This window comes from Amphibalanus amphitrite, unplaced genomic scaffold (assembly GCF_019059575.1).
Source record: "Amphibalanus amphitrite isolate SeventyFive unplaced genomic scaffold, NRLGWU_Aamphi_draft 000404F_arrow, whole genome shotgun sequence".
In the NCBI taxonomy this organism is placed as follows: Eukaryota; Metazoa; Arthropoda; class Thecostraca; order Balanomorpha; family Balanidae; genus Amphibalanus; species Amphibalanus amphitrite.
In genome coordinates, this window is record NW_024881898.1 from 534,275 (window position 1) to 546,786 (window position 12,512).

The 12,512-nt window shown below is 50.2% G+C and overlaps 1 protein-coding gene across 1 annotated transcript; it reads left to right on the forward strand.

Annotated features, from left to right (window-relative positions):
- Positions 1 to 11,154: 11,154 nt before the first annotated feature.
- LOC122390647 (dopamine D2-like receptor) lies at positions 11,155 to 11,590 on the forward strand (the record flags this gene model as incomplete). Its single annotated transcript, XM_043383790.1, has 1 exon — positions 11,155 to 11,590. A coding segment is annotated over exon 1 (369 nt), but the record flags the coding sequence as incomplete, so codon positions are not given.
- Between the last annotated feature and the right edge of the window lie 922 nt (positions 11,591 to 12,512).

Consider the following 12,512-nt stretch of genomic DNA (forward strand, 5'->3'; position numbering starts at 1 on the left):
GGGCTGGTGATCAGAGGAGGTCAGGTCACGGCGTGGAGAGGGCACAGGTCGGGTGTCGACGTCGTTAGGCAAGCAGTGGATGGGATCACCGTACGCCGCACGAGTATCTGTGAGGGGAGGGATAACTAGTCATTGTGCTTGTTATCCACAGGCGCTAGTCAGGAGATAACTGCGGTATCAGAGGCCGTGGTATCATTGCGGTTCTAATTAGGCGGCCTTTAGCTGAGTCACTGTTGACATGTGGAAATGCACTTATGAAATTTGTAGGTATTATTGCGACTGAGTGTGCACTGTGTAGCGCTGGACAGCACTCATACTTCAGTGTCTGATTGCTAATCGCTTTACGAAAATTAACTGGTTTCGAATCGTCTGGACACCGTTTGTAGCCGACAACACGAATGACGTTGCATGTTTCCGTAATAATGAAAACTGTATGCATGCGACCTCGCAAAAACATAATTGCAGTTGTAAAACTGTCAGCTATAAACTTTTTGCCCTTGTACATATAACGAAGCGTTTCGTATTTATCACCGCATCGGCATATCGAATAACATCGCATATCACTTCAGATAAGAATAAAACTGTAAGCTCCTAATTAGCTAATTAATCGTCAACGGACGATGGCGATGAAAACGCTCGCCGTTTCGTGATGTTTGCGAGAACCTCGAACTAGTGACGAAATCATCATAGGAACACGGAATGTTGAATGCGCCTTTATGACAACCGACATCATACGACAGTGGTTACTGGGTTGACGCTGACCTCGGTCACCATATAAGGCATAAACGAAGCTTTTAGTTTTCACCGATAGTATCTGTCATCCAGGTATTTAAGCTTTGGATGCTCGATGCTACTCAGCCTTGACATAGTGATTACACCTAGTGCCTCCCATCGTTCTAGTTCGTTCCCCTCTCCCTCACACACCTTGTTTTCCGTCCTTTCGACCCAACGCCAACAGCCACTGACCTGAATTATTTCCGCCCCTCACGCCACCTTTGGCGCTTTTTCTTCTTATTCTGCGGTGTCGTGAGACACACTTCGCCAGAGCACGGTGCTAGTCATTGGTTGGCAGAGCACTGTCTTTTTGCCTTGATTACTGAAGGAATTCAGAATGGCTGACAGCATGGCATTGACTTTGCTGATGGCAGTGATCCTGGCTGCATACTGGTTACCTCGATTTTTCAATGACAAGCTTGGATAAAAACGACATTTGTGCACGCTGTAGACCATAAGTTTGTAAATAGAAATACTGCGCTTAATTCTATTCAACAAAGGACAAAGTGCTCAGTGCTCACTGCTCGCTATGTAGTATGTAATCACAGCCCCGTTCGCTGCGAATGATGTGTGCTGGGTAGGTAGGCTGTACCGCCACACACAGAAGCTATGCGGAACAGCCTTCCCTTCAACCCGCGCCGGCGTCACTGAGACACTGAGACAGCCTCGGTGACCGAGGACATGCAGAACTGCAGCAATGTGCAATGTGCATGTGGACTGTGGGGCCTGATCATACTCTATGGCCGATGGAAACAATTGTTTTCTATCCAATGATAAGGAACATAGCCTTTCTGGTAACAGCAAGGGAAGCTTTTGGCTTCTTCTATTATAGTTTTTACCTCATAAAACCCTTAGCTAGCGCCGAACAGAATAGAAAATAAAAAACAGCCCAAAGTCGTCAGAGCGCCGAAAATCTCCGCTAATGCGCTGTATTTGCGCCTCCAGTGGCGTGTGTGGATATTGTGACAGCGGCGTCTACGGAAATCGGTAATGAGATTTTCGTCAATATGGCCTGAGCCAGGCTGATCCGCTCCGGCGATGTAAGCTCTCTGAGTGGTGTGCCGGGAGGCGGCGGCCGTCTCAGATTGTTGTCTGGTTCTCTCGCGGCTCGTTTGAATACCGTCCCGGTGACGAAGTGCTGCCGTAACAGCCGACCGAGGAAATATGGGACTGGCGCCGGCGCCGCGGTTATTGGCCCGGCGCGTATTTACCCAGGTTGCCAGTTGCCACTTCTCGGAACTGTTGCCCTGCGGATATCAGAGAGATAAGACAGAAGTCACTTATCTAGAATTCATTGGTGTCGAATCTTGTATAGGTACACTAAAGGACATGATGTGGAGTTTGCTAATGAAATAATTGAATGAGGACTTTACTCAACAAGAAATCTTTCGGGTCGGAGCTTTCGAATTGTATTAGGTACAAAGCTTCCTCAGCGTATCGTAATCGGGTTCGTAATCGTAATCGTAACCCGAACCCGATTACGATACGCTGACGAAGCTTTGTAATACAATTCGAAAGCTCCGACCCGAACGATTTCTTGTGGAGTAAAGTCCTCATTCAATTATTTCACTTGTATAGGTACTTAGGCCTACGTGTATTTTTCAACTTGAAATTCTGATGGCCGTCAAGAAAGAAGATAGAGCAAGAAAAAAGATGAAAGAGAGAGAGAGAGAGAGAGAGAGAGAGAGAGAGAGAGAGAGAGAGAGAGAGAGAGAGAGAGAGAGAGAGAGAGAGAGAGACAGAGAGAGAGAGAGAGAGAGAGAGAGAGAGAGAGAGAGAGAGAGAGAGAGAGAGAGAGAGAGAGAGAGAGAGAGAGAGAGAGAGAGAGAGAGAGAGAGAGAGAGAAGGGGGATTTCCTTCTTGGGAGCAGGCCTGGGCAGTCCCTCGGGTACGGCTTCTGTCTGCTGATGGCACCATGTCCTTTCGGAGAGAGACGAGAGCAGCCGAAGCCTTATCCGCGGTAATGATGTTGCTCCCCACCCGCCGCCCCTTGACCTCACTCTCTCCCTCTCTCTGCCTCCCGGCTCCCCTCCTCGCAACCCCGGCAACTGGGTCGGCCTTGACTGCCGGCTGTGGCCAGCTCATTTTGGCAGTTGGCAGCTTTGCATAAAGTCGTTATTTTGCACATATTTGCCATTTTACCCTGGTTTGCAGCAAGCAATTGACGTATTTTGCCTTCTCTCTCTCTCTCTCTCTCTCTCTCTCTCTCTCTCTCTCCTCTCTCTCTCTCTCTCTCTCTCTCTCTCTCTCTCTCTCTCTCTCTCTCTCTCTCTCTCTCTCTCTCTCTCTCTCTCTCTCTCTCTCTCTCTCTCTCTCTCTCTCTCTCTCTCTCTCTCTCTCTCTCTCTCTCTCTCTCTCTCTCTCTCTCTCTCTCTCTCTCTCTCTCTCTCTCTCTCTCTCTCTCTCTCTCTCTCTCTCTCTCTCTCTCTCTCTCTCTCTCTCTCTCTCTCTCTCTCTCTCTCTCTATCTATCTCTCTCTCTTTTCTCTCTCTCTCTCTCTCTCTCTCTCTCTCTCTCTCTCTCTCTCTCTCTCTCTCTCTTTCTCTCTCTTGCCCTGATAACAAATGTAACCGCAGTCATTGAAAGAGTAAGACAATTTCATTATTGGAGAAGTTTACTATTGTGCCATTTTCTAATACACCTTTCGTGCGTTACTGTCCATTCCCGATCTTTTATTACGTAAGAAATCCGCTCCAAGGAACTTTCCCTAGTAAAGCAGTATTACTCTGTATTACAATCATCTGGACAAAGTGCCCGGAAAACATATGACAGAATCGAAAGCAAAAAGTGAGCGTAACAAAAAAAAAAGATAAGTCTGCCAGCAAATAGAACGACAGATGAGCACACACCGGGTAGACGGATGTGGAAAGGAGAGAGAGAGAGAGAGAGAGAGAGAGAGAGAGAGAGAGAGAGAGAGAGAGAGAGAGAGAGAGAGAGAGAGAGAGAGAGAGAGAGAGAGAGAGAGAGAGAGAGAGAGAGAGAGAGAGCACCCGAATCAGTGATCCATCAATAGCAGTGATCCGTCAATTGTGTGTGCAGTCTGTCAGGGTCCTTAGGCTCCGCGACTCTGGTTACGACTACCCTTTCCGTCTGTGCGAACTGCGCAATGTTAGTCCGGCGTTATGTTTCTATACCGGAGTCTTATGAGCGCCTCTCTTTTGGAATGAGGCAACTACCAATAGGGTTTTTACCTATTATATTATTTGATACGGAGAGAATCTTTATAATAATATGCGGAATAATGACCCAGCATCAAATACGTTCTTCGTGACTGATGCTTGCCTATACATCATTCACTAAGCATAAAATGGATGGTTATCAGAGCACGGTCGTACTCCGGAATAGGAAAGCGTTTACCAGCGCTGTAATTTAGTGCTTGACCCCCTGCACCCTGCAGCTGCTGTTGCAGCGGCGAGGATTGCAACAGTCGACTATTTACGATGAACCGAACAGCCGACCAGGAAGTCCGATACCAATAAGCATTGCTAATTTACATGATTGCACAATTGCATTTCACCTGATTGCCTAGCCTAATCTTTGACGAGTGGAGGATATCATCTGATACCAATATGAAATGCGTTGCAGGACTCGTTTCGAGATGAATTTTTAAAAGCACGATCCCATTGCAGGCGGCATACTGGACAATACTGACAAGCTATCGTGACAGAGAAGTCACTGAAGTAATGATATGCAATTAAGTAGTAGCTAGGCAATTCTATGAATGCGTATCTGATGCCTATACATATTTATAATTTTGAATAAAAGGCATATACGCTTGCATGCGTAAACGTGCATCCCTTTCACATCAATTAAATTTGAGCAATCCTCAAGTCGACGGCTGTTCTTCAGCTGACGTCTGACTAGTTCCATCGTTTTGTCCCAGATAAAGCAATGCAGTCAGCCTATCATCTGCCAACCGTAGACTGAGGCAAATTAGCCCTCATTTTCGCAGCGCTCGTCCCTCGAGGTCTCCGCAGTGACAACCATTTGACGTCGATGAGCTCTAGCCCGGGCGCCGGAACAAATAGACTGATATGCTGTCAGTGTCGGCCGTTTCAAGTGTGATAAGAATACACCACGCGTCTGGGGACCGGATTCAACTATCGGGGTGGGTTTGAACCTGATGCCGCTGGACGGCCCGCATGGAGCGACTGCTGTGATATTCTGAGAGCCCGAGATGGTAATAGAGCCAGCCGCCACCCACACCGGTCGGAAACCGGCGCTCCACCGCGGACAGACTGGCCTATCCTGGAACGAGATCGGAGGTGACATCCAGGGAGTGTCAAACAGCAGATTTGAGCTCATCGATGTATTTATTGCTGAGTCGAAGTAGGCGACTGGCAGGGACTCGCTTCCATCGGCACTGTCAATAAGCGTTGGTTGATAAATGATTGCGGTCATGCTCAAGGCGGTATAGGAAGCGGATTTAGCTTTTATGGAAAATATAAGGTAGAGGATTTCGCATTGAATATCACTTTCATTAAACCCCGGTATTAGGAGGGTAAATCCCATCCCTCTCCTCTCCTCTATGTGCTGTTCATCCTCCATTCCTTCATCTTGGTAGATACCCCGCTTTGTCCACTGTCTTAGGATTGCCATATATAATCCATTATCCAGCCATTGTGCTAGGTGATTTACTGCGGCCGGACCTGACCTTTACCTATCTCGACGCTTCCGCTCGTACCTCATCGTAGGCTGAGGGCATAAAAACCTTTCCATAACTATAGCGGTTATTTTATAGGCATCCCTCCAGTTTATGTGAATATCTCTATGCTTATCTGGCATTTCAGTCAAGCCGCTTCATGCAGATATGCTTACAGGGTGTCCCGAAATTATGTGCCCCTTGTTCATTCAGCTATAATCCCACCGTGCGCTTTTAGAACTGTTGAAAATTTGCTAAGAACGTGCCTCAGGCTATCCACAGCTGTCCGTTAGTCATATGAACTAACCCGGTCACCTGACATTGATACTTGCGAGGCGCCAGGGACCAGTGTTTGGCAGGCGTAACTCGCACCTGAAAGTGGTGTCTACTATGATGAAAGAAACTCTTTGACAAAGCGTCATCGTGCTGAAGTTATGGTGAAGACTGGAATGAAGTAGGAAGTCAAATCGAATCATTCGCCCTAATCCCAATCAAAAACCTATGGGAAATCATGGAGGAGGAGCTCAGCAAGATTGAACCAGCTCCCACAGAAAACGGAGGAACCTGTGAAAGGCTAGGCTGAACATCAGCGTGGATAATCTGGACATCTTGATCTATGGAATGCCAAAGCGGATGAGGGAATGGGTAGTCCAGGGCAGGGGATAAATCGGTAAATAAACCATGACCCGGGGGCTCCTTATTTATTAATCATGGCGGCGAGCTGATGCAGGGGTAAATAATGTCCGGACACCCTGCATGTAAACGTTGGAAGGCACATGTGCTAAAATCATGTTTGAATAATTGAATCCTCATCAGCTCTCGAATGCGTTCATGGAATTCAACTGATTTAAGAAGTCGCAAACTTCTAGAAAATAAATTGGCTCAATCACTAGCAATCAGGCTATCAGAGCGAGCTCAATCAAATACATCAGTCTAAAATCTGATTTTATAGATGTAGGTACAAATTTATGACTTCATACTCAGAGGCGCTAATATTAGCTTTATGCAATAGATAGCATCACGCTGGCATGCAACTTGCTGGTGATTAGTGATCACACCAACTTCTATGTAGGCGTAATTTCGAGTGTTTTTGACACAACTGCCTTTTACTTTTGGCTCACTTTAGCTATTTATTTGTAATTATCGTTTATAGTTAGCGGCTGGTCAGATGTTCCGGGCTGTATTTAAATAATCTCAGCTCAAGTAGGCACTGGTGTGATATGTTCATATGTTTTTATTGTGCCTTTATCACTTGTGCTTCCCCCTCCCATGTCCCCGAGGTCCGCGAGGAGGTCCTGTGGTATGTCCTAGTACCTACGGGGAGCCGGTCCGTATAAGTTTTCCTTGTATTATCTTTATCACTTGTGCCATCCTCCCGTGTCCCGCAGGTCCGGGAGGCGGACGCTGGTACGGGGAGCCGCCGTACCGGCGCCCGCTCTCAGCCCAGTAATTAGCGGCGCCCATTAATTGGCGCCTCATCGCTAGGCGGGCCAGTGACGTCACTATACGTCTCTCCGGCGGCGGCGGCGTTCTTATCCTCTGTCCTTACCGCGACAGGGGAAGAATCGCCCAGCCGACATGCCGTCACACCGCCGCCAGATGCTAATGACCAATTTGCCAGTTTTAGAGAATGGTGCCCTGAGACCGAATGAGCGGTTTGTGCGTCGGCTAGTGTTAGTACTAGTGCTGCTCATTATAAGATGTACTGAACTGCAATGTGTTGGCAATGCTGTAAAATAATTTGTCTTACACCGGATATGGTGACGCACGTGAATTAATATTGCTGCATGATGTTGCAGTAGGGCTATTCCCTTATGCATGAGACGTCGAGCCCACGCGAGATGAGTGAAGCTGATCGAGACTTATTGTAAAAGGTTCTTTCTCGCACTCGTGTATATGAACGGAATTGCGTGTGCTTTTGGCCTTATGTTTTTATTTCATTGCTTTTGTTTCCACTTTCATCTCATGCTTTTGACGTGAGCGTTGTGTAATTTGAGTAACGACTGCATGAGGTTCAGTCAAAATTGGTTTGTTTGAAAAATTGTTATCCTTTTTAATTATCTTTTATTACAGCTATGGATATGGGATAGTTATCATGTCCGATTTGTCGAAAGTGCCTATTAAATTAGACTCACACTAGACTGAAAGTTTACCGTGGCTTGAGATATTCAAAGATATAACGAAACATGAACGATGCCAATAAAATATTTTCATGTTTATTCCTAGAACGGTGGTAGCTCAAACTCAAAGTAATCTTTCCCATCGCATAACCATCGCCATCTTCTCACGTTCCTCGCACCCTCAGTTCCTCCTGCAGCCAGTTTCTGTCGCTCCGTCTTCTCGGCGTGACATTGCATCTCGGATCCGGCGGTGAATCGGAGACACCGCGGCGGCGGCAGCAGCACCTCGCCGTCTAATGACGGACGTCATTACGCACAGCCGCGGATCAGCTCTGGCGACCGCGGCGCGTAACAAGCTCGCGCCGCGCCGCCCGGGCGACAGGTGTCACCTCTGCGTAACGACCCCATCGGAGGCGGCGCCCGGCTCCTGTGCCGGCAGCCGGCTAATGGTGGTTCGCGACGCTACTTAGCCAGCCACAGCCGCCGCCGGATCAGGTACCCGGGCCTGTCCCCGCCGGATCAGGTACCCGGGCCTGTCCCCGCCGGATCAGGTACCCGGGCCTGTCCCCGACGGATCAGGTACCCGGGCCTGTCCCCGACGGATCAGGTACCCGGGCCGTCCCCTGGATAAGGTACCCGGGCCTGTCCCCTGGATAAGATACGAGGGCCTGTCCCCGCCAAATCAGAAGTCTATTTCTCGGATCTGTCCCTCTGGCCGGCGAGAAGTCAGGGTCTTTGTTGGCTCAGACTCTGAAGTGTGTGCCCTTCGGCCTAGCCGGCCCAGAACTACTGGTCTGTCCCTCGCCAATTCAAAATTTCAGGTCTGCTCTCGTCGGCTTCAACTTGCAGCTCTTTCTCTTGCAGTCTTGCCCACTCAGGTTCTATAGGGCCTGTCCCTTGTCAGTTTAGTTAAGGGCGTCCGCCCGTCGCTGGCTCAAGTATGATATACATTTGAACAGCAGTTGTCGTGAGAAACATCTAGCAACGTCGGTCGGGTCTGGCCGATCACTGGATTTCTGCCAGAGCTCGCAGACAAACCGGTAGGCAGTCGGACGCCGCCCTCAGACAGTAGTAAGCCGCAGACCCGCCGGGTCCAACCGTTTGCAGCGGCAGTGCGGACCCAATGACGCGGAACAACTGGCCGTTACAGAACCGAATCGGCCATCGCAGCAGAACGAGTGGCTTGTAACAATCCGAGACCGCTCCGCCCAGCTCGAGGGACCATTTCACGACAATTTTGGCCCCGACACAGAAAATAAGTGAGAATAAAAACAAAACTGTGAGGTTCTATGCAGGCTGCATAAAACACATTTGTTGTTGTTTGATTTTCAGCCAACAAAGCTGGATATTATAACTGGATAATTGCTGTGCATAGTTCTAGGCAATAATGGGCGAGTCAGCTGGCCGATCCTGTTTACGCCGACAACTTCGCGGCATCGTCACAGGTCCATCCGATGGTCACATCGCGTTCAGCGTAGATCGCTCAGCGGCCGGATGGCAGGCAGCGCCCGTAATGTATTCCGGCTATCACACTGGCCTTTATTGGTCATTGGTCGGCCTGAGACGAATGGTGCCAACCCGTCGATTTCCAGCGCGTCGTTAGTTGGGAATGCTGTCTAATACCCGCAAACAGCAACAGCAGCGTGCATACCGCATTGTTCGTACCCAGATCTCTCGCTCTCACCACTGGGTGTGACATAGAGCGCATGGATTAGTTACATCCATGGCATTACAAGGAGACTGATTAATTGGCTGCGGAAATGCGTATGTCAACCTATTTTTCTCCTTTTTTTTGTCTTATTTGTTGACAAGATGTAGTGAACTCAGCCAACCAGCAAAGTCGTGAAGCTGAAATGGATAAATAACAAAAAAGTCCAACACGACGAAAGTCCGTGACTGTGTTTCCAGTCAACTATAAAATATTTGCACGATACGATACTCAACTACGACTTGTCCTATTTATCAAACTTGTTCCTGGCTGTTGGTTGTACTTCATCGGTCACGTTTACACTACAGACATTGGTCACACACTTCATCAACAAAGTATTCAACAAAGTGGAGCGTTGACGGCGCCGTGCGAACTTTGCGGGCGATTTTCTCACGGTCCCGTGTCGCCGCTGAATGCTGATCGTGACCTTGCGTGGTTTTATGCTCCGGTCCAGACGGCCACCTACCGACCAATCGGAAATTATTTATTACCTTTTGTTCCATGCAATTATACCTGTGAGCTTAGCACAGTGAATTACTGCTTATAGCGTGCCAGTGCTTTGTTATTCTCAATACGACCGTTGAAATATTGTCGTAAAATGTGAGGGTCACAATAGGTGGGGACATTGATGATAAAGGTATGGCGTATTGCGTGCTTTCAGCCTGCTTTTCATCTGTCCTGTGCCGCCCAAACAGTCGGGAGGTATACACCTTCAAGTGCTCCAAAGACAGTATAAGGGTTAGCTTCACTTCAAGTGAGCAGTGCTGTTGACTTCATCGAGCCTAACATATTAGCGCATGTACCATTATCTTGTCCACAATAGTCAACAGTCAAGGCCCAGTCCTACAGGTATATGCGGTATCGTTTCTTCAGAGCCCCACTGAACTGTGAACCCGTAGATCTGACCATTGGCGGTATCCGTGATGAGTTCGCCGTAGGATAGCGGGGGTGGTGCAGTACATTCCAGGTCAGTGGCTTCTGCACAGGTGGATCCGGCCGATGGACAGTAACGAGATGTGAGCGCCCCTCCAAAAGGTCAGAGTTTGATGTCAGCCCATGATTCTTATGTGACAACATCGAATATTTTATATGGAAAAGAACTACTGAATTCAGATTATGCCTACATTACAACTCATAATGGTGTAATTAATGGTGTAATTCTGACCTTTTAATGGTGCAGAAGCGACACTGCCTTATATTTCAAGCAGATATACGATAGGGGCAGACAAGATAAAGTATTCTATCTTTCCTTCTTTTCAAGCATGTTTTCAAGTAAATAAACCTAAAAGTACCGAACGATTTAGGTACACACTTGTGTCATCCATATTCAGAAAGAGATGGCTATGAGGTAATTCATAGCTGCCTTTCTTCTGTCTGAGGCAGAAAGCTAGTTGATGAATTGTTGCCAAACAAGGCGGCTGAACTTGTGTTTGCACTTTATCATGTATTTGCAAAGATAAGCTATGCCTCATTGGTAGGCACCGCCAGTGACACATTCCTGTTTCTTGCGACCAATATCCTTGCTTTTTTTCTTGCGGAAGATTGGAACAAGACAAATGGCGACATTGACCTTCGCCCATCGTCTGCCTGGCCGGAACTCCCAGTGCAATGATACTGCAGCTGTCCCTGAGGTGAGCGGCGTGTGGCGCGCCTGTTCTCCGACAATGGGAGGTAGTTCCTCTGATGGTGCTGCTAGTCCGCCGCTCATCCTGGCCACTCCCGCCGCTGACCGGTCGCCCTGTTCTCGCCCGGGGCCGCAGAGGCCGGAGAGGCTGGCCGGCCAGTCGGTGCGATAGGCCGCCCTCCGTCCCCTCCAGCCGCCGGGCGGAGCAGACCGCGCGCGCTGCCAGCGCCGCCGCCGGCTGACGCCTGAGGCGGCCGTGATCGAAGGCCAGTGCGGGTGCGGAGCCGGTCCGGGCCAGCCGCTGCCGCCGGCGCTCTGCCCCCGAGTCGGACGGACGGTCCTCCGCAGACGCCATGCCGTGGCTGGCGCTGCACTCCAACACCACGGTCGAGCGGGGCGCGGCGCTGCTGCTGGACGCGCTGGCAGCCGCCGGCCAGCTCACCGAGCCGCCGCCCGAGCTGGAAAACACCACCGGCCTGAACGCCAGCTGCGCGCCCACCAACGGCACGGACTGTGCCGAGACGGACCCGCCGGCGCGCCAGTACTGGTTCCTGCTGCTGGTGCTGATCCCACTGCTCAGTGTGTTCGGTAACGTGCTGGTTATTCTGGCCGTGTGGCGCGAACGCTCGTTACAGTCGGCCACCAACTACTTCATCGTCAGCCTGGCCGTGGCCGACCTGCTCGTGTCGGCGGCCGTCATGCCGTTCGCCGTCTACGTCCAGGTGAGTGCCGCTCGAGCCGCGAGCGGTCCCCCTGGGGTCGGGTTCAGAGGTCACTGGGGAACACAGAGTCCTCCCGGACCGCGAGCGGTGGATGATGCCGCCGGGGTCAGAGACCAGTGACCGCTGTGGGGCGCAGAGTTTTTTTCTTCTTACGAGCTGCGGAAGGTAGGCCGCCTCGCTGTGCTGGCCAGAGGTTACTGGAGTTTTCACGAACGGGGAGGGAGTGCGAGTTTCACTCCTTCCGTCCCTGGGCTGACCTTCACCTTCCATTCGTGACCGTAGCGCATCTATCGCTGACCACTGCCGGCTGGCGCTGTCTGGCGTAATCTGCACTGAGTGGGCTCATCTCTCATTTTGTATGGCTACTTTACTGCGCCCGTAGAGCTCCATAGCTTCATCCACGGCAACGTCTGACTACACACGTATTCCACCGGCACACCGAGGGTGAATATAAGAGAATGTGAGCAAAGCTCACCGCTGTTAGCTAAAACACATCAATAGACGTAAAATCTCTCCCCAGAATGCTCTGTCTGGCCAGTCGCTGGCCTTGGTCTGTTCCGTCTGGCCAGTCCCTGCTCGCTGTCTGCGCTGACTGGTCACAGTCTGGGCTATATCCCGGCAGTGTCGGGGTCTGTGGCACTGCTATCTTTGTGTCCTCGCCGCTGTCCTCTCGTGTCCTCGCCACTATCCTCACTGTCTTCTGGTGCCCTGTAATATCCTCGCCGTAGTCTCAGGTATCCTCGCCGCTGTCCTGGTATCCTCGCCGCTGTCCTCTGGTGTCCTCTCCGATATCCTCTGGTGTCCTCGCCGCTGTCCTCTGGTGTCCTCGCCGCTGTCCTCTGGTGTCCCCCGTCGCTGTCCTCTGGTGTCCTCTCCGGTCTCTGGGGTGTCATCGTCCGCCCGGCCACTACCCCCCAGTAAA